Consider the following 21492-nt stretch of genomic DNA (forward strand, 5'->3'; position numbering starts at 1 on the left):
TCGTGTGGACCCAAACATTTATTCCAATAAATTTTGTATTTACCTGTTGGACGTATTCATTCCAATAAAATCCCAACTAGTAGTTGATTTTATAACCAATCCCCATAATGTTTTACTCAACAAAATTTCCATTAACCGCCGTTATTTGGTTCTAGACTTTACGAGAGTAAATATATCTTATAAACTTTTTAAAAAAACTTCATTTGCTTTTTTTTATATATATACTCCCTCCGTCCCATTATAAGTCTATAAGTGAGACATTTTTATTGAACACAAAAATTAAGAAAGATGTATTTTGTGTGTATGTGAAAAAGTGAAAAAAGTATTTAGAGGGTAAAACTTTTATCCAAAAAGAAAAGAGTCTCACTTATAGAGGGACATCTAAAATAGAAAGAGTCTCACTTATAATAGGACGGAGGGAGTATATAAGATACATATACATTATATTTGAATTAATCAAATAATTATCCATACTATTATAAACTAGACCAAATATCCAGATAAATACAAGTAATCTAATATCCAAACAAAAAAAAATAGAGTTCATTTGGTAACAAATAGAGTTTAGTGAAATTTGAGGTACTTTTTCACTTATAAAATTATATGGTATTTCCTCTTTTAAAAAAAAAAAAAATTATATGGCATTCCGGATAGGATTATAGAGTTTTTGAAGTCTATTGCTTTCTATACCCAAAACCCAATCTTGTTTTATAAAAAAAAATAATCAATTCAACCACTCCATCTCAAAAAGCAAACAAAAGTTTGTCAACCTCCACATGCAAAAAGTGGTTTACCGCTTACAATTATTTGCTTGAAAATAATTATTTATGTAATAATTTATCATCATGCTAAACTCTCATTCCCACCTAATATGATAATTTTGTTTTCACTATAACATACATGTGTAATATATTAATTAAAGCATATGAACTATTAATTACCCAATTGATTTAAAAATATACTAATAGATGAAAGTCTGAATGAAATCTGACGACCTATCTTTTTTTTTTTTTTTTGATCGGGAATCTGACGACCTATCTACGACGAGATTGTGAAAATACTATGAAAATGTCAAAATATTTAACAATATACTATGATATTTATCTAAAAAATAATATACATCCTCTCAAATAATAATAATAATAATAATAATAATTATATAAACACAAAATCTCATGTCTGACCCGCATGCTAATCTAAATCTGTATCCTGACCCAAATCGTGTAAATGATATTCAGTTATACAAATGACACTGCTTATAATTGACACTATTTAATTATATAAGTTATACTGTAACATTTTAAGATGTTAGTGTCATTTTCAATCTTATAATGTTATTTAAAATATTATAGTATCATTTACAATCTTATAGTGTCAATTACAAGAAGTGTCATTTATGTTTCTGAATAATGTCAATTATACACATTGTCATTTACAATGTTATAGTGTTATTTATATGCAGTGTCATTTGTATAACAGAATAATGTCAATTATATGCAATGTCATTCGTATAACCGAATAATGTCATTTACATGATTTGAGTTAGGATGCAGGTTTGGATTAGGATGCGAGTCAGGATCTGAATACGGGTCAATTCGGATGTATGATACACCCGAGTGTATCCAAGACCACCTCTTATATAAGAACGGTAATAGATTCAAAGGCATATTTAGTAGAAGGGCGTAAAAGAACCGTGTGAATTTTTACTTATTAGTATATATAAAATCTTCTTTAACTGTATTAGTATATATATACATGAGACTTTTTGAATTGTTGCCAGCTGCTAGCACAAGATTTCATCTAAGAGCAGCACACAATAGTAATGCAATCTATATTTAGGCAACCAAAAATGGTAAGTGAGGTTTTACCATGATGAAGGATTTTACTTTCAATATCTTAATGATCAGTCGTATAGAATTCCAGTAGTGTCGATTAATTCCCTTTGGTTGTGTTTTCGACCCCTCATTTGAGTTGTTTATTTTTTGTTTTTGTTTTTTTACGATCTTAACTAGAGAGACATTTTTTTTAATCTTTATTCACATGAATTTATTTACCTATAAAAAACAATTCAAAGTGCACAAAACTTTTTACTATCTTTTTATAACTTGATGAGGAACTTCATTGACATTTTTCCTCTCCACTTTTACGATACCTTTATTTTATCCTTCTTTTTTCAGAAGTTTTGACTATATTTCACCACTTTATAAGGCATTCTTTTTACCTATCCCAATATTGTAATGATTTCGGAAAAAATTAGTATACTTTTTAAAATGTAAAAGTCAATAATGCTACTTTTTACCTTTGTTTGGTAGTGGGTAGTGGGATTAGGGAACAAATTAAGGAGCAATTGATAGCTAGTGTAGCTCGAAAATGGATCCAATAATTCTGTTTTTTTTAGACCAAATAATTGTCCACGAAACCCTAGTTAGAAACTACAAAGAATTTTTGCCGCCTAGTACCTTTCAATTAATAAATAAATATTGTCCATTTTTTTCCAATATAAATATCGATATGTTATGTCTATGTCTTATATTTGGCATTATCGAAAATCATGATAAGATGCTTTGTAATGAGAATAATTCTGCATTTGTTCGTTCTTCGGCCTTTGCTTTCACCAACTGCATTTACAATACACTTTGTATTAAGCGGTTTCAAAATTCTTGTTTTATTGTGCGGAAGTTATCCCACCCAAAACAAACACTTGCATGGGAGCGTTTGGTTAAACGGATGAAATAGGTAATATAATATTAATAAGATATAGTAAGATCAAATTATTTGAAATATTTAATTTTGTACTTGAATTGATTGATTGTGGTATATAATGAATTGAAGAATTATGACCAGAACTTTGCATAATACCAATATGGCCGTTTTGATAAATTATCCAACTTAAGAGTTAGACTTGGGTGCGGGTGCCCGCATGCTATGCGGCCCCGACCCGGATCAAACAGTTATATAAATGATTTTAGTAAATAAAATCAAATGCAGTTTCTGGTTCACTGGTAAAGACGGCGCCTCTTATTTTAAAGGGACAGGGTTCGAAACCCCCTTGTCCATTTTTCTTGGTTTTTTTGTTCCTTTTTCTTGGTTTCATTTTTTGCTTTTTTATTATTTTTTTTCAGTTTTTTGTCTTTTTCGTTTTTTCTTTTGTTTTTTTTTGTTCCTTTTTTAGCTTTATCGTTTTTTCTCTTTTTTTTTTTGTTGCTTTTTGCTTCTTTTTTTTAGTTTTTTGTCTTTCATTTTTTTTTCCAATTTTTTTTTATGGCTTTTTTGTTTAATTTTTTATTTTCAACACTTTTTTTCTTTTTTTTTCCATTTATATATGTTTTTTTAATATTACATTTATTCACATCAACGATTGTTTTTTCTTACAACTATAATTACTTAACCAAATAATTAAAATTACAAATTTTTGTAACTAAAAATAAATTTTTTAGTAAAATATGTAATAATTTTAAAATATTACATTTCTTCATATGCATAATTACTTTTTTATTAAGACAATAGTTACTTTTAATAATATAAAATATACATTTGTTAATACAAATATATACTTATGATATAAGTATTTACTTTCATTCAGTATAAAGTATTATATATACTAAAATCCTAAAACCTAAACTCTGAACAGTAAATCATGAGCCGTAATAGGAATATTTACTTTTAATAAGTATAAAATATACATTTGTGCTTTTTGCTTTTTGATTTTTTAAATTTATATATTTATGTCTAAGTTATTTCAAAGTAAATATTGTTATGATGAAAAGTAATTATCTCAATGAAGAAAAGTAATATTTTTAAAACATACCTTTCTTTATATCAACAATTTTCATGTAAAAAGTAATAATTTTGAAATATTACATTTCTTCATATAAATAATTACTTTTTATTAAGATAATATTTACTTTTAATAAGTATAAAATATACATTTGTTAGCACAAATGTATTAATGAGTGAAAATAACATTACTTTTCTTCACATCAATAACTACTTTTTCTTATAAAAATATTTATTTGAGCAAATAACTCAAAGTACAAATTCGCATAAATAAAAGTAACATTTATCGTGAACAAATGTAATAATTTTGAAACATTACTTTTCATCACATCAGTAGTTACTTTTTATTACGATAATGATTACTTGGCCAAATATATAAAATTACAAGTTCTAATGAGTAAAAATAACATTACTTTTATACATATCAATGATTATTTTTTCTTACAATAATAATTATTTGATTACATAACTAAAAGTATAAATTATTTTTATGTATAATTATTTGCTGTGGATAATCGTATTACTATGAAAGTAATACAATTATTTTTATCTTACTGTTCATACAGGAATATGTACTTTAAGTAGGTGTAACAGTTACATTTTTTTTCAATAATGTATACATTTGTTGGTATAACAATTACATTTGAAAATAAGTATGACTCTACATATTAAGAAGTTAATATAAGTATTTCCTATCATTCTATATTTTTTAATTACCTGAACACTGAATGCTAAACTCTAAACATTGAATATTAAACCCTAAATAATGAATACCAAACCCTAATCCTTGAATGCTAAACCCTAATGGAAATATTAATTTACTTTTATGTAGTTTCACATATACATTTCTTTGTACAAATGTATACTTATATTTCCATAAGTATTTCATGTCATTCTATATTTTGTAATTACCTGAACACTGAATACTAAACCCTAAATAGTGAATAGTAAACCCTAAACCTTGAATACTAAACCCTAAATAATGAATATTAAACCCTAACCCTTGAATGCTAAACCCTAACGGAAATATTTACTTTTATTTTGCCTAGTATATACATTTCTTTGTACAAATGTATACTTATGTTTCTATAAGTATTTTCTGTCATTCTATATTTTGTAATTACCTAAACACTGAATACTAAACCCTAAATAGGGAATATTAAACCCTAAATAGGGAATATTAAACCCTAAACCTTGAATACTAAACTCTAGTCATATTCAATAATAAACCCTAGCCATTCAATTATAAATTCAAATGACAATATTTACTTTTATTTTATCTAAGATATACATTTACATGCTAAATGTATACTTATGTGAATATAAGTATTAACCATCATTCAATATTTTGTAAACCCTAAACACTGAATGCTAAACCCTGAATAGGGAATATTAAACCCTAAACACTAAATACTAAACCCTGAATAGGGAATACTAAACCCTAAACACTGAATACTAAACCCTAATCATTCAATAATAAACTCAAATGGCAATACTTACTTTTATTTTATCTAAGATGTACATTTTCATGCATAAATGTATACTTATGTGAATATTAGTATTAAACATCATTCAATATTTTTTAAACCTAAATACAGAATACTAAACCCTAAAAGTACTATTACTTTTGCTTACACAAATAATTATTTGATCAAATAACTAAAAGTACAAATTCTCATAAATACAAGTAACAATTATCGTGAACAAATGTAATTATTTAGAAACATTACATTTAGTTATTTTATCAAATAATTATTAATATGTATAAAAATAATTATTGATATGTATAGTTATTTCAAATAATTGTTATTATAAAAAAGTAAAAAAACATTGTAAAAAAGCAGGAAAAAAACAGCAAAAAAAAAAAGAAAATACAGAAAAAATATATATATAAAAAATGCAAATAAATAAATAAATAAATAAATAAATAAATAAAACAGGAAAAGGAAAAAAATGTGAACAAAAAACCAGAAAAACAAAACCCAAAAAGTGTAAAGAAAAAGAAAAGAAAAAAAAAGGAAAAAATCGCAAAAATGGAGACTGAAAAACAAAACCCAAAAAGTGTAAAAAAAAAGTAAAAAATCGCAAAAAATGGAGATAAGAGAATTATGTTTATCACGTCTTTTATGAAGAAGCACTATTAGACTCTCACCACCGCACCAGCGCACAATTATGTTTATCACCTCTCAAAATATATATATAGACGTTTAATACGCGGGTGACCGCATAGTATGCGGCCACCCGCACACAAGTTTTTGCGCCAACTTAATTATCACATGTTCGGTTTGAATATAGCATAATTTTTGGTAATAATATTATTAGAATTTTGCATTATAGATTGAGCGATGACTAAAAATCAACACAAATATAATATTATGAATTATCATTCATTCATCTTGGGCCAACTTACCACTCAAACCAAATATGTGACTAAATTGAATTATTTTATCAATCAAATCTTAACAATCAAACCAAACACTCACATATATTAATAAAAATTAAGTCATTATATAATTATTTGAATGGCGATGACAACTCTGTAATTAATTGGATCATAAAAGAGCAGTGATAATATTTTGTACTCCCTCCATCCTGCGAAACTTGAGCAATATTCCTTTTCGAGTTGTCCTGCGAAGCATGGGCTCTTTCTTTATATAACAATTTTTTTTGCCTTTATTCACCTTTTCATTTTTTCACCTACCACATTTAACTCACAAAATACTCACAAAATACTAACTCTTTATAATTCGCGCCGGAAAGAAATTGCTCAAGTTTCGAGGGACGGAAGGAGTAATGATTTGAAAGAAAAGAGGACGGTAATATTTTTGTAATGATTTTATTATAATTTCTAATTCTGAAAGATATCATTTTCAATATTAAAATCAATATTGTTATAATTATTTGGATAGTTTTAAAATAATGGAATGTATTGTTTAAAACATTAAAAGGGAAACAAACGACTTTGATGGATGGGCTGAAAGTTTGGTTTTTTTTCTTTTTCTGGAAACCTGATCGGCCCGACAGGACCACCGAACCAAGGCCATGATGTGGGTCTGATTTTTATTTTCTCTGTCCAATCTAATTGATATCCGATTAGTTGAGTATAATCGAACCGAACGAATACTATCTTACCCTTATATAAATATTAAAAATATTAATATATTTAGTATTTTATTAAATAAGGGGATATGAAAGAGTAAATTAAGAGCTATGAATAGAATCACGCAATTTAATATCGAATCCAACCCAAACTTTAATTGTCGAATACTTTCAAGGCTTACAATCTTATTTGAATTTTTAATCGATTATAAACAAGTTTTCTATATTCAGTTTTACATTTAAAACATTAGTTACTCTTTTAATTATAAATTATTTTGGTAATATTCATTGAAAATAATTATTTTCTTATAACAAATAGAATTTTCTAGAAGATTGATACAATTATTATTAATATTAATATAGGAATATAAATTGTTCATAGTTAATAATTTTATATTTTCAAAATTTATTACTTACTGAGCTTGTATTGATTATACATCACGAATAAATTATTGTCAAGCTCAAACTTAACTTGTTAACTTCATTAAACGAGAGGCGATGCATGATAAATTATTATTGATCTTTTTTAAAAAAGGAGAAAAAAAGTATTTTAGTGGCGAGATTGAACGAATTTTTATCAAGTCGAAAACTAAGTAACTGAAAAATACAAATAATGATAAAAAAAGAAAAAAAGAAAAAAAAACGGTAGGTAGGCCTGCCGCCTGCAGATAAGCCCATGTCACCGTAGCCCATTTAGTGGGCCTTTAAATGTACAATCACATCCACTATGTGAATATATATGCTGGGCCTACAGTTGAGCCCATCTCACCGGGTAGCCGTAGCAGGATTCATCTGATGAGTTGGTCTGAGAAAGTAGGCCCCATATTTAAATATTTAAAATACAAAGAAAAATGAAATATGTGAGTAACTCCTCAACTGAATTCGGAGGTACTAGCTTTAATAAAGCTGGAGAAATAAAAAAAAGTTACTCCCTCCGTCCACGAAATAAAGGCCTACATGCCAAAACACGGGTTTTAAGAAAAAGTGTATTTTTATTAGTTGAGTGGAGAAAGGGTCCCACAAAATGTATTGTTTATTGATTGAGTGGAGAAAGGGACCCACAAAGTGTATTATTTATTAGTTGAGTGGAGAAAAAATGTATTGATTATTGGGACCCACCAATTAAAATATGAATAAAAACTTACCAAAAATAGGTAGGCCTTGTTTTTGTGGACATCCCAAAAAGGCAAGTAGGCCTTTATTTCGTGGACGGATGGAGTATATTTGAGGGGTAGTGGCGTGGAAAGAAGATACTACATGACATTTTGTCGTACTCCCTTCCCTCCCTCCCATTTCTCTTGTCGTGTTTTTTTTGTTGGATTGTTCCATTTATTTTGTCATATTTCTATATTTGATAATAATTTTATATTATAAACAATAGGGTAAATATTAGTTTATAGTCCATCGTTCCCCTATTAACACTTTCTCAAATATATCCCATCCTAAGCATATTTACAAAATAATACCCATCGTTTCATTTTTTTATTATTTGTGACCCGTAAAAATAATCCGGCGATCGATATTTGACGTGTCCGGCCAAGCGCCATGTTAGAAAAAAATAGAAATGGAATCGGGAGCCACCATCTCTCTCCCTTGCTCAGTTGCTCTGCCTCGTCACCTCCTCTGTATCTCTCTCCTTCCCTCTTGCTCTGCCCTGCCTCCATCTCCGGCGGCTCTTGCTCCTCCTCCTACCCTGACTCAAAAGTTTCCATCAATCACCACTTCTTCTCCCCACAACCATGATTCACCTTTTCACTCAAGCTACGGCTTTCACATCCACACACCTCCAGACCATTGCTCAATTTCTATATTATCAGTCAAGGACTCAAAACAAACAAACACACCAAGAAACCTCAAATTACATTTTGTTGAACTTCAAGAGCACCATCTCACAGATTCACAACAAACTACCAAGCACAAACAACCACAAATCCCTACTTCAATCTTATAATTATGCCTCATGTTTCACTTCGTTTCAAAAGCAGTAAACAACGTTTAAGCATTTGATATACATTATGTGCGAAATATGAATTTTTCAAATGAGTTGATTCAACAACGATTAAGCATTTGATCATGATCCTAATGATGATCAAGTTGAAGATAATTCAACAATAATTTCATATTTTAATAATTCAACGATATTTTTTGAATCTATATTGATTTAATATGCTAGATGACATTTACGATATATCTCATACACAAAAGTCTTGTACGATAATATATTTTGATTGTGGAGTAGGGTGTAATAATAATTAATGCCCGTCGATAGAATTCATGAGCATGCAATCAAATAACATTAATTAATAAAATGTTGAGTGGGAATCTTCATTTTCCTTCTTTTTTCTTTTGATGTTTTGGTGCTAAGTGCTAACTTTTACTTTATAATTTGATGGCTGCACAACACTTGCACACAAATTCACTAAGCCGACACTAACTTTATCAACAAAATTCTTTCATTGCATGTTTCAATTCATCATAATATGCGGAAACTGTGTCGTTCTCTGCTTTATATATAATTTTACAGTGACGAAACACCTTAGGTAATTCACAACAAAAATCTAGATGAACGTCGATCTTCATGTTTTTAATTGATATTGATACAAAAAGAGGTTTATTTGCCTGTTATATCTTTGTTATATGTATGTTTAAGGACAACAGCTAGAGTAAATTGATATATATTCTCTTATAGTATTTGAAAATTAAAAATAACTAATTATAAAGTTGTGGTATATTAAATAAGAAAGTTAGTATATACTACATCAAAAGAGGTGAAAAATGAAGGGTTGTTAGTTAAGATCGGATATATTAATTATTGTTTGGACAATGAATTTCCATATATGGTGTGATCTGGGAAAGGAATAAAGTGAAATTAAGGGTAGGAATTGTGGGAGCATGAAAGAGGAGACGCAGTGAGGTCGATGGTGTACGAAGCCAAGGCTAGGCTGAGGGCAATTTCGTCTTTACAGCAACACATCCACGACCTGCCCACTCGGCTCGCCCTTGCCCACCTGCACAAGCGCCTTCTCCTTCCTTTTAACCCTTCAGATTAACTCTAATTCTAATTTGCATTTTCCCCTTTTTCTCTCTTACTTACATTTTTAGAGTTTATTGTAGGACATCGATGCATCATTACCCTTATTCACCATATTGTATATACCCAAACATATATATATGAGCAAATACCGCGATATACAATGCAATTTGCACAACACTTATTCACGATTATCACTTACTCACAAAAAACGTATAAACTATCTATTCAATCATTCTAGATAAGGCTTCAAGAGCCATCTAAGCCCTAAACTGGCACATAAACATTAAGGAAACAAATCATAACACTAACTGCAGGACAAAATACTACAGCTCAAAGTATGTTGTTTCTGAGGTGCATATATAGCTGCAGCTGACATGCTTTACTTTGACTAGAGGAACAAGAAACACTGTCTGCATTAACCACACCATTACAACATAGATCATACTTTGGTATTTGATGATATCAATATTTTGTTAAGATTATTGACTACATCATTTATATAGTTAAGTTCAATTGATTATAACATATACTATTATTTAGTTAATTTAATCGAAAGTCTATATAACTATCTAATTATTTTATAAAAAAAACCCCAAAAAAAGTTATTTGCTAATTATTAATGTTTGCAACAAGTTAATTATTGAAAACGAATAAAAAAAAATCTGAAAAGAGTAGGTGGTTGGAGAAGATTTTTATTATATAGAAAAGAGTAGTGTAAACCAGAGTAAATAATTGGGGAATAAGACGAAGGATGACAAGGCTGAATATTGTTATTAGGTGGTTGTTGCGACTTGAAAAGAAGGCTCATGCAAGCACCTCCTTTTGATTGTAAGGAATGGAAAGTGCATTTATAGATAGGCCATTTGATGTGGATGGGGTCACTACACCACTCAAAATGTGAATTTAATTTGGAGCCCTCTATCTGTATCATACTCTTTTTTCTTTATAAGCTTGAGAGTTTACTCACAAGATCGTGAGAGTTCCATTGGTGACTTGTCCTTTGGGTATCTCCCACCCCTTTGCTCCTTGAAGTTTTACTTTTTTTATGAATTTATTTACCCATGAAAAATAGAAAGAGTTCAAGAAGTGAGGATCAACTCCTATTATTGTTAATAGCCATCTAACTCAAAGATAATTAAGAATCCCTTGAATGTTTCTTCCAGCAAACAAAACCAGAAAAGTATAGAGAATTTAGACTACATAATACGGATTAAACCATGGGAAAGAAGATAAAAAAAATAAGCTTATACGGAACGGATTAAACCATGGGAAAGAAAATGTATCAACTATTTTACACAAGCCTACGTGAAAACATGCTGCAACATAACGTGAAAAAGAAATAAGCATATTGATCATATACTCTCATCCAAAAAAAAAACAAGAACTACGACGCCATAGCTGCAGGCCGCTTGCGAATTGCATATTCCTCGCGCAGTTCTTGATACGCGCTTCTGAAATGATCGACTGAAAAGCACAGCTGCCTTATAGCCTCCCTTTTCCCCTCAGCCGTATCAGAGATAGTAACTGCCTGCATTTCCATCTCTTTCTCTAACTCAAGAATTCTCGACTTTAGTTCAGATATTAGCTTGTTTGCAGAATCAGCCTCTGCGCGTAGATGCTCTGCTTTGGATTTCAATTCAAGCAGAATGCAGTCCAAACGCTGAATTTGATCATCGCGAACACTTAGATCAGTGTTGAGTGTCTGTAACTTTGCATCAACTCCATCTTTCTCCACCATTAGAGTATCATAGTTTAGTTTCAGCTCATCAAGATTCTTACTCAAAGTGTCCACCACTGAGTTTTTCTTGGTTAGCTCTATGTTCACCGACTCGAGATTATTTTGCAGGCTCTTTTGTAGGGCTTCATGCATTTCTATAATCTCAGTTCTCTCTGCTTCGAGTGATTCACGTTGCTTCTGCAGCTCATTGGCTCTTCCCTCATGGAAAGCCAGACGTTTGGACAAGTTAGAAACCGAGGATTCGAGCTGCCATTTCTCCAGAGCAAAACACCCCGAAGCATCTTGGAGTTCTGCATTGAGCTTCTCTATCACATGATCACGATCAGACAGATTTGCTGTGTAGTTTTTCACACTCTCCCGCAACTCCTCAACTAGTCTTTTCTCCGACTCAAGTTCGGTCTCCAAACCAACTATCTGCCTTTGGAGCATCAGGGACTTTTTGGTCTCCTTGTCCATATCAGCCTCCTGCAACTTAATCTGAGTCTCTGCTGACACGAGTTGAGCTTCCATGCTTCCCATTTTAGCAATGAGTGCTTCAGTTTTCAGCAGCTCGCTCTTCAGATTGGCAATTTCTCCTTCTGCAGAAAAAAGTTTTTCTTTTGAAACCTTCAATTCTTTTTCACAGTCGGAGAGCTTCATCACCATTCCTCCCGTTTCTGAAACCTCAGTTCCCAGGCTCACAAATTCATGTTTCAGCATTTTGCCAGTGGGGGACGAGTTATATGATTCGGAATCAGAATCCGATGACATCAGTGAAGACTCAGAGCCTTCAACTGGAGTTGTGTCCGAAATTCCACCACCGGAACTTAGAGATGAATCTGAACCAACAACTTGGGCATCGACGTTTTGCATGCCCAGCTTCTTGTCTGGTGTTAGAAAAGGATGGTTTAATCGACTACTTATCTTGTAATTCATCGTTTCATTGTAGTGGTGAGCAAGCAAATGGTGCCTGTGGGAGATCTCCTTGACACGAGCAATTAATTCAGGCTGCAATAGCTGATCATCTCGAAGATTCTCCACAGAGAACTTCCCATGGTTCTCAACCAACAGTTGCATTTCGTTGACAGCTTGATCCAAACCTAGTGTTGAATTTCAAGGATTCCATTATGTTTGAGCAGCATGAAATATGGAAGAAGCATAATTCTGCACATGCAGTTTAGATCTTACCCTTGATATTCTCTGCTAGCCATTCACGATTCTCCATACGAATTGATGATGGCGAATTCGCTTCATTCTCCATTTTTGCCCTGCTTTAAAAACATTAACAGTTTGTAACTTAAAAGCAGCATCTGTCAGAGCACAATCTTCTCTAAATTCATGAATTGAGCCTGTTCTGGCACCTAGATTTTATCAAGCAAGATCATAACAAGTTTACGAAAACAAAAATAGTAGTCGATTCAATGAGAATTATTAACTATAATCACATTCAGCTAATTGCAATATTCATAAACTGTTTAATACGTCACGATTTAAAGAAGGTTAGTAAATTGATGTTTAGATTTACCTATATTGAATTAGGCATAGATATTTCCTCCTAGGAATTATTAATCTAATTAATAGAACATCACAGCAACCAGATCTTGAACAAAATCCGAATCAAATGAGCAAAACAACACAAAATCGCGCAGCAAGAAACTATGATAAGTTCTGCAAAGACGAAATTTCACACACATACATGAACAGGATGACAAATGCCGAGGAAACACAGTTTAATGAAGAAAAGCAGAGAGAAAATGGAGTGACCTTGGTACTCACTTGTAAATCTGCGGAGAAACACAGAGATTTGAGACACCTATTAGACACAAAATTTGGTAGAAATGGGAAATGAATTTTAGTGAGAGAAGAAGAAGCAAGGAAGAGGAGGGAAAGAGTTGGAACTTGAACCTAAACAAAAACAAGAAGAAAAGGATGAGAGGGAAAATATGAATGGGGCACAGCTCACATGACAATGACTCTGTAGAGAGAGAGCTCCATCAAAAGTTCGGGCCCGCTATTCCCGCCTTTAACGTTCAAAATTTCAAAGTAATTCATGAAATAGTGGAGTACCTTTTTCTCTATCTTTTTTTTTCTTTCTTATACTGTTTCCAAAAAAAATACTTTGAAACAGCATGAGTTTTAATAAGAAAAAATTGCATGTAAATACAAAAATTTTGTTCAAAATTCATACTTGACGTGAAGTTAAGATTTTACAATTAAATACATCAACTTTGTAAGTTGTTCAATTTTGACGTTGATTTCATTTCCGATGATCGGGAAAAATGACGTAAAGTTAGGATTTCATTTCGTTTTGTTATTTGTCCGGCGAACTAAAAGGCGTGTGCCGGCGAGCCACGTAGGAGCTACGTCATTTTAAAATTTGAGAAAAATAAAATCGGCGTCAAAATTGAACGACTTACAAAATTGGTGTATTTAATTGTAAAATCTCAACTTTACGTCAAATAGGAATTTTGAGCAAAGTTCGTGTATTTACATGCAATTTTCCCTTTTAATAAAAAATAGTTGAATATATTGTGAGTGTAAAAAAAAAGTCTCACTCAAAAATAGGGTTAATAATAGTACTTAATTGTATTGTGAATGAGAAAAAAGATTTACTATTTAATAATAATTTTTTTAAAAATAAAAAGGGAAAAGGTGCAGATAAGCCCTCGTAGGTGTAGCCCTTATAGCGTATACCTCCTCATTCTCACTGTGTGTGCAACTAAACCCCCCAACTCAAGAAAAAGGGTGCAAATACCCCCCTCGCCCTAACCTCCGTTTTCTCACCGTTAGTCAGCATTATTATTTTTTTTTTAATTTTCTGTGGGGCTCACCTTCTTCACCTTCTTGAATACAGCCAACTCAAGAAAAATGGTGAATAATGCCTCCGAGAGACGGATTCTCGAAGACGAAGTTGCGAGCGTTGAAAATCTACGGCGACTTGATGACGGATATCGTGGAAAGCAAGACTTTAGCCTATGTTTGCAACCTTTCTTTGAGAAAGAAAACACACTTGCCTGCGTGTTGCTAAATGGCTTAGAATTTTTCAAACTCAATGATTCCACAAGGAGTTTTGCAGCCGCCAACCTCGAGCTCATGGTGGATTCTTCTCCGCCAGCGAAGAAGAAAAACGGCATTGTGACATATGCTGTCGTAGGGAGTGTTGTCGACTTACTTGCGGTGGTTGCAGCCATTGGCTTCTTCATTCTCCGGCGGCGGCAGAAAATGAAGGACGCGGCCACGAGCATCACCAAGTCATCGTGGACAACACTTTCCACCGCCAGAACTAGTGGATCATCAGCTGCCATCTCCCTGCCCTCCGATCTCTACAAATACTTCTCTTTCAACGACATCAAAACCGTCACCCACAACTTCGTCATCGGCAGGGGAGGCTTCGGCAACGTCTACAAAGCCCTCATCGACGACGACGCCGTCACCGTCGCGATCAAGAGGCTGATAACACTCATGTTTCCATTGTTTTTAGTGTTCATATAATGTTAATTTTATAGGAAATTGAGTGTTGGATGATTGTTTTGTGCTTAATTTGCTTTATCTTTTGAAACATGATTCTTACTCGAACTTTGAAGGAAATTTCAGGTTTATTGAGTTCGAATTTGGAAAACTTATCTGAATTAGAAGTTGTAGATCGTCTCGATACGAGTTCGTGAGCGCAAACGGATCATAAATTGGAGTTCGGACGAGAAAGTTATGACCAAAACAAGAAAGTCGCGTGCAGCAGCGAAACAACGGCGACCCCGCGGCGACCGCCGCCTGAAGAAGAAAATTTGTGAAGGATCCGGCGACCGCCGGGCAGCCCGCCGAGTTTTCGGCGCCAGCGGCGTCCGCGCGGTGAGCGCCGTCTGCCCGTCGCCAGACCGCCGCGCCTCAGTATTTTTGCGTTTTTTATGCGTTTTTCAAGTCCTTTTCGAGCTCAAACTCTGTATTTTACCCTGGTACTATAAATAGGTCTTCTTTTGACCTATTTTGGGTTCATTTTTCAGTTCCCAGCTTTTATTTTTCAATTTCATAGCTTTAGAATTTATTGCTTTCCTTTTTCAAGGCTTGGATCAAGATTGAAGATTCAAGCTGCTACATTCGTTCTTATTTAGTTTTTATATAATTCAGTTCTTCCAATTGTGTTCTTTTTAATTATGTTTATGCTTTCTTTTATTATGTCTGGCTAGTTTCCTTTAGCTGATTCTAGGGTTTGTAAATAGTTGATTGAATTTATGTGATTTATTTGTTAATACCTTTGTGCCTTCCAGTTTATGATTCATAATTCCTGGTGCTTGATTTCTTGTGGATTATCTGGCCAATAATTTGCATGTGTAGCTATTCGGTTTGAGACCTAGCGGAGATAACTGTTTAGCGGATTCAGGAATGTAGGATATGATTTTAACCTTGAAACCTAGCGGAGATAGGTGGATCATAGAGAGCTATTCTTAGGAGCTATTGGGAGTTAGTAGATTTTCTTGAGACCTAACGGAGATAGATAATTTACTAATCTACGATCGTTGCTGCTCTAGCGAGAGTGATTGATTAATTAAGTGATCTCTCATCATAACTGGATTAAACTGATACATAGGATTGATAGATTTATTGCATAGATTTAATTAATGAATTTACTACCCTAGGATCAGTTGTCTTTTAATATTTGATTTTTCTACGTGCTTTTATTTATTGCTATCTGCGTTTTAGTTTAAGTCAATCAATCCCTACTTTCTGTTGTCTGTCTACTGTTATAGTCTGTTTAGGGGATAGCTAAAGTTATTTTGTTGTGTCAGTCCCTGTGGATACGATATTCAGTTACTGATTATTTGCTACAATTGCATCGTGTTAGTTGCGGTATTTGTTGCTAAGAAATTAGTGATCAGAGGCTCAACCCCTTCTCCAGCCAAGGCGCCCGCGAGTTCCTCACCGAGATCGAGATGCTCTCCAAGCTCCGCCACCTCCACCTGGTCTCCCTCATCGGCTACTACGACGACGACGGTGAGATGATCCTCGTCTACGACTACATGGCCCACGGCTCCCTCCGCGACCACATCATCCACACGTCCGAGAATTCACCATTAACGTGGAAACAACGCCTCCAAATTTCCATGGGCGCCGCAAAAGGACTGCACTATTTCCACACCGGCACCAAGCACGCCATCATCCACCACGACGTCAAGTCCACCAACATCCTCCTCGACCACAACTGGGTGGCCAAGATTTCAGATTTCGGGCTCTCCAGAATGGGACACTCGAACGATTCCTTCACGCACATCAGCACCAACGTCAAAGGCACCTTCGGCTACTTGGATCCCAAATACCTTTCAACCAATCAATTGACTAGAAAATCCGATGTGTATGCATTTGGAGTGGTTCTGTTTGAACTTCTCTCCGGAAGGCCTGCCGTGGATGTGAAGCTCGACGAGGAGCAACATAGCCTGGCCGGATGGGCTCGATTTTGTGTGCGTGAAGGGCAAGTGGATCGACTCATCGACACAAACCTCGCGGGGCAGATTTCAGCAGCTTGTTTGAATGTATTTGTTGGAATAGCAGGGAGATACATACCAGGGGCGGGGCTAAGAAAATCTACGGCGACTTGAAGATGGTGAAGAAGGTGGGCCCAATAGAAAAAAAAAATGCTGACTAACGGTGAGAAAACGGAGGTTAGGGCGAGGGGGGTATTTGCACCCTTTTTCTTGAGTTGGGGATTTTAGTTACACACACAGTGAGAATGGGGAGATATACGCTATAAGGGCTACACCTAGGAGGGCTTATCTGCACATTTTCCCAAATAAAAATAAACTACTAATTTTTATGAACATTTTAAAAAATAAATTATTTTTGTGTGAACGAAGGGGTATCTTCTTTCGACAAAGTCACAAAACCTCCTAAACCTCCTAAACTACAATAAAAATAAAATGTTTCTCTAAAAAATATAATAAAAATAAAATAAAAATAGAGAAAAATAGGATATCATGATTCATGATATCGGTTGGCCAACTAATTAAGCGTCACACCCGGCCATGAATCGGTCACTTTTGTAATTTGTGAAGTTGGAGATAATAGTGTGTCCATTAGTAATTTAATCAACCTCTACAAGATTGATTAAATTACTAATGGACACACTACTATCTCCAATTTCACAAATTAAATATTGGGAAAAGACATTGGAGACGACTTGTTAGATGAAAAGACACTGGAGACATGATTATTACACGATTTTGTAAAATTATGTAAAACAAAAAAAAATATAACAACCTATTTCACATTGTTATACAGTACTACAAGGATATTTTGATAAAAAAAATGTTACTACTATTTTCATAATTTTATTTATATGACTAAAATTTAATTATACTACTATGATTTTGACTATAATAGTGTTGCCTCTATTCATAATCCACTAGCGATCCAAAAAATATATAATTGAAATAAACTAAATCTCATAACAATTTCTAGAGTCTTGAATTCTTCCACTTGTGGAGTGTGTTAGGTGAGCGTGTTAGAGTGGATAAATGGATTCACTTGTGTTGTAAAGTAAGGAGAAAAAAAAAGTAAGGGATTAATTGTGGGATCATATCAAAAAATGGATTATGCATATTGTTGTGAAAAAAGAAAGTAAACATAATCTTATGGAATAGAAGAAGTATAATTTATATGAATAAACTATTATTTACAGGTTGATCGGGTAAGAAATAAATTAATAAAAGTAGTGATCATATAAATATTATTGAGAACACCTATAACAAAAAAATTTATTACCACTTCTCATCTAAAATACATAATACTAACAATCTACTTCATAACGCAGTGATAAAGAAAATTATATATATATTTACATTTAACATTTTTGTTTATTAAAATGAGTTTTGATACCTTTATATGTTCATTAATATTTCAAAATTGTGTACTAATCTTTTGGATTCATATATAGATTTGTGATTTGTTGTTATCAATATTTAGATTTGTGTGGCTCTGATTTGTATTGTGATTTGTACTATATTAAAGAGTTGTAACTACATAAAATGATAGATTCATTCGACGTATTAATAATTTAGTCAATTCCATCTTTGTATTTATTGTTCTTAATCCATATTCGTTGTTATTATATAAAAAATCATTACAAAAATATATTTTTGTGTGTGTGTCCACATGCATGAGTATGAATATAAATATTTGAAATTCTCATAAATTTTGAAAATTGATGTGTACAATGTTTACAGTGCATCAATACAAAACTAGTTAAAATTAAATGACAATGATCCGTTAAAGAAAAAAGCCAATTATAAAAAAATTTCTGGTTGTGGTTTGGCTTACACAATCATGCCTTTAATAATTGGTGAAGATAAGACTGTAGAGAAATTCGGTGTTGAAGCAGACCACAATAATCCAAAAACTAAAAAATACATGAAAATACCCAAAAATGAACTAGTAATTCTTTTCCACTAAGAAAAGTACAGAAAATACCGATTAGCTATGACACCCAACCCAGCTACGATAATTATCTACATATATATCACAATTATTATTAGAGGCCCACCATACTTCTTAAATATTTGTGTTCCTACCTACTCAAAATTATCAAATCTCTTTTGTGACACATGGATTTTCATTTTATAAAATGTAACATCAAAGATTTATTAATTTATTTCAATCTATAAATAATATTTCTAAAGTTTTTATTAACAGACACAACCATTTCTGAAAAAAAAAACTGCAAATTTAGAATAACTTTATATTCCTTTCGCACTATGTAAATTCCTAAATAAACTAAAACCCATAATGAAAAATAATTACTATAATCGCCTCAAAAAAATAATATTCGCCTCACTGCGCAAGAAATCAAAGTCATATTTTCACTAAAATTATTTAGATTCCACTAAGATGAAAATGTCAATGTATCCTGATTCTTTTTCTTTGGTAATGATCTTTATTACATTTGACTAAAATTATCTTATTATTTACTTTATAATAATTTTAGATGATTAGATGCACTTTTGATACACTTTATTATCAGATTTTAAAGTTTTAAAGAGTTCCGTTAATTTTTATTACTATCATCAATATTAATGTTCTTTTTCGTCAATATTTGCTCTTAGTTTTTATTTTATTTTAATTAAAATCTGCTGTTACAAATTACTTTTTAATTCTTACAAAAAGTGGAAGTGTCGTCGATGATGATGGATAAAAAGGATGTTGTATTCTTGTGAACATTAATGTGGAATACAAAGTTCCAAAAATCACTAAGAATAATAGCATAATGTGGAATACAAAGTTGCGATATAACTTTTAATTTTATTTTATTTTGCTTTTTCATTTTTTTATAATTTTATTAAGAATAAAATAGTATATTTACACAAAAAATGGTTTGTATTGATATATTTTTATTTTTGAGAGTATTATTAACTTTTTATTACGTAAAGTAATTTTTTTTAGTCGAAAAAAACACTTAGATTCCCAATGAAAAATATCTAAAGGCCGAACTCAGGATATCTGACTTCCATATCCTTACATCATTAATAGAAATAGCGAAATTCGCAAGATTAAGGGCACCGCCGTTGCCCCTCTCCAAACATGCTGGAAATTGAGAACACAATGTCTCTTCGTATGAGAGTTAGGAGTCCGAACTTCTCTTCTCATCATGCACTACAAGCATAGTGTTTAAGTAAAGGGCCAATGTCATGTTAGAGACAAGCCGGTCCAAATTAGTTATTTAGGATTATTAACACAAACAAAAATTGTAACGAATTGTTTCAAGGATGACTAAACAATTGATAAAAATAATATAAAAATGTCACATGCACCATCACATAAACTACAAAGTTCATTTAAAAAGTAAACGAAAGTTGTGATCATAAATCAGTAGTCAAAGCCATAAATCAATAAGGCGTCTGTTAGGATTTAATCAACTGGAAGTTGCAACCAATCAAACCAACATAACAGCAACAAGACAAACGCGACAACAGAACACTTAAACTCACCAACACATACACTCAAGTTTGTGAGGAATTTAAAGCAAAGAATCAAAGAATAAGAACACAAGATTTTTACGTGGTTCGGTTGTGAAACCTACATCCACGGAAGATATCACAAGAGAACTTTTACTAACACAATCAAGTGACTATAAGAATTACACAATAATTAAAGAGCTAGAGACGACAACTCACAAGCCTAACTCAAGACTATTGTCTCTCAATCTCCTTTCACTCTTTTTCTCAGAGAACTCTCAGAACATCTAACCTGATCTATGAGGATTACAGCATGTATTTAAACACATAAAATGATCAAGAAATGAGCTCGCAATCTGAGCTGCAAAGCACCTTGCGCGATTCTGAAATCTGTTACTCCAGTTTGTTTCCGACAAACTATCTTCTTTTCACTTAGGTCCTCCAACTATTGCTCATTTGCAAATAAGCCATCCCACACTTGAAGCACTTATGTATTCATGTTCTAGAGGGTCAAAGTCATTGCCATAAATTAGCTTTAGGGTGTCTACACTTTGATGGATGGGAAAATGAGGGATAACAAAAATTTATGTCTTTAAATGCACTCATTTCTTTTTTCATATTTTACATAAAAGAGAAGTTCATCATTTTTCCTTCTTTATTTTCACTTCAAAGAGGGATGAAATTCATCATTTTTCCTTCTTTATTTTCACTTCAAGGAGGGATAATATTATCCCTCATTGAAGTGAAAATAAAGAAGGAAAAATGATGAACTTCTCTTTTATGTAAAATGTGGAAAAATAAATAAGACATTTAAAGGCATAAATTTTTGTTATCCCTCAGTTTTCTGTGCATCAAAGTGAGAAAAGAAATGAGGCATTTAAAGACATAAATTTTTGTTATCCCTCATTTTCCCGTGCATCAAAGTGAGA

At 32.3% G+C, this 21492-nt stretch overlaps 2 protein-coding genes across 4 annotated transcripts; one reads left to right on the top strand and one right to left on the bottom strand.

Annotated features, from left to right (window-relative positions):
• Nucleotides 1-11143: 11143 nt before the first annotated feature.
• On the bottom strand, nt 11144-13637 carry LOC130995482 (protein NETWORKED 4A-like). 3 transcript variants are annotated; one of them, XM_057920780.1, is made up of 3 exons: nt 13392-13637; nt 12816-12895; nt 11144-12727 (listed from the first exon to the last, which is right to left on the bottom strand). In XM_057920780.1, the coding sequence occupies exons 2-3, from the start codon at nt 12886-12888 to the stop codon at nt 11295-11297; spliced, it is 1506 nt and encodes a 501-aa protein (XP_057776763.1). In that variant the 5' UTR covers nt 12889-12895; nt 13392-13637; the 3' UTR covers nt 11144-11294. The 3 variants fall into 3 exon arrangements, with proteins under 3 accessions (XP_057776763.1, XP_057776761.1, XP_057776762.1); XM_057920778.1 differs by having other exon boundaries at nt 13404-13618; XM_057920779.1 differs by having other exon boundaries at nt 12816-12898; nt 13404-13618.
• Nucleotides 13638-14495: 858 nt separating this feature from the next.
• On the top strand, nt 14496-17215 carry LOC130993877 (receptor-like protein kinase FERONIA). The gene is made up of 2 exons (XM_057918913.1): nt 14496-15076; nt 16501-17215. Exons 1-2 carry the CDS (start codon nt 14496-14498, stop codon nt 17213-17215), a joined length of 1296 nt encoding a protein of 431 aa, XP_057774896.1.
• The last annotated feature ends 4277 nt before the right edge of the window (nt 17216-21492 follow it).

This window comes from Salvia miltiorrhiza, chromosome 7 (genome assembly GCF_028751815.1).
Source record: "Salvia miltiorrhiza cultivar Shanhuang (shh) chromosome 7, IMPLAD_Smil_shh, whole genome shotgun sequence".
Taxonomy (NCBI): Eukaryota; Viridiplantae; Streptophyta; class Magnoliopsida; order Lamiales; family Lamiaceae; genus Salvia; species Salvia miltiorrhiza.

Excerpts from the sequence above, each read along its gene's own strand:
- LOC130995482 (XM_057920780.1), bottom strand. The coding sequence starts at position 12,888 with ATGGAGAATGAAGCGAATTCGCCATCATCAATTCGTATGGAGAATCGT. Across the intron at positions 12,728-12,815 it reads GCTAGCAGAGAATATCAAGG|GTTTGGATCAAGCTGTCAAC; the intron begins GTAAGATCTAAA and ends ATTCAACACTAG.
- LOC130993877 (XM_057918913.1), top strand. The coding sequence starts at position 14,496 with ATGGTGAATAATGCCTCCGAGAGACGGATTCTCGAAGACGAAGTTGCG. Across the intron at positions 15,077-16,500 it reads GTCACCGTCGCGATCAAGAG|GCTCAACCCCTTCTCCAGCC; the intron begins GCTGATAACACT and ends TAGTGATCAGAG.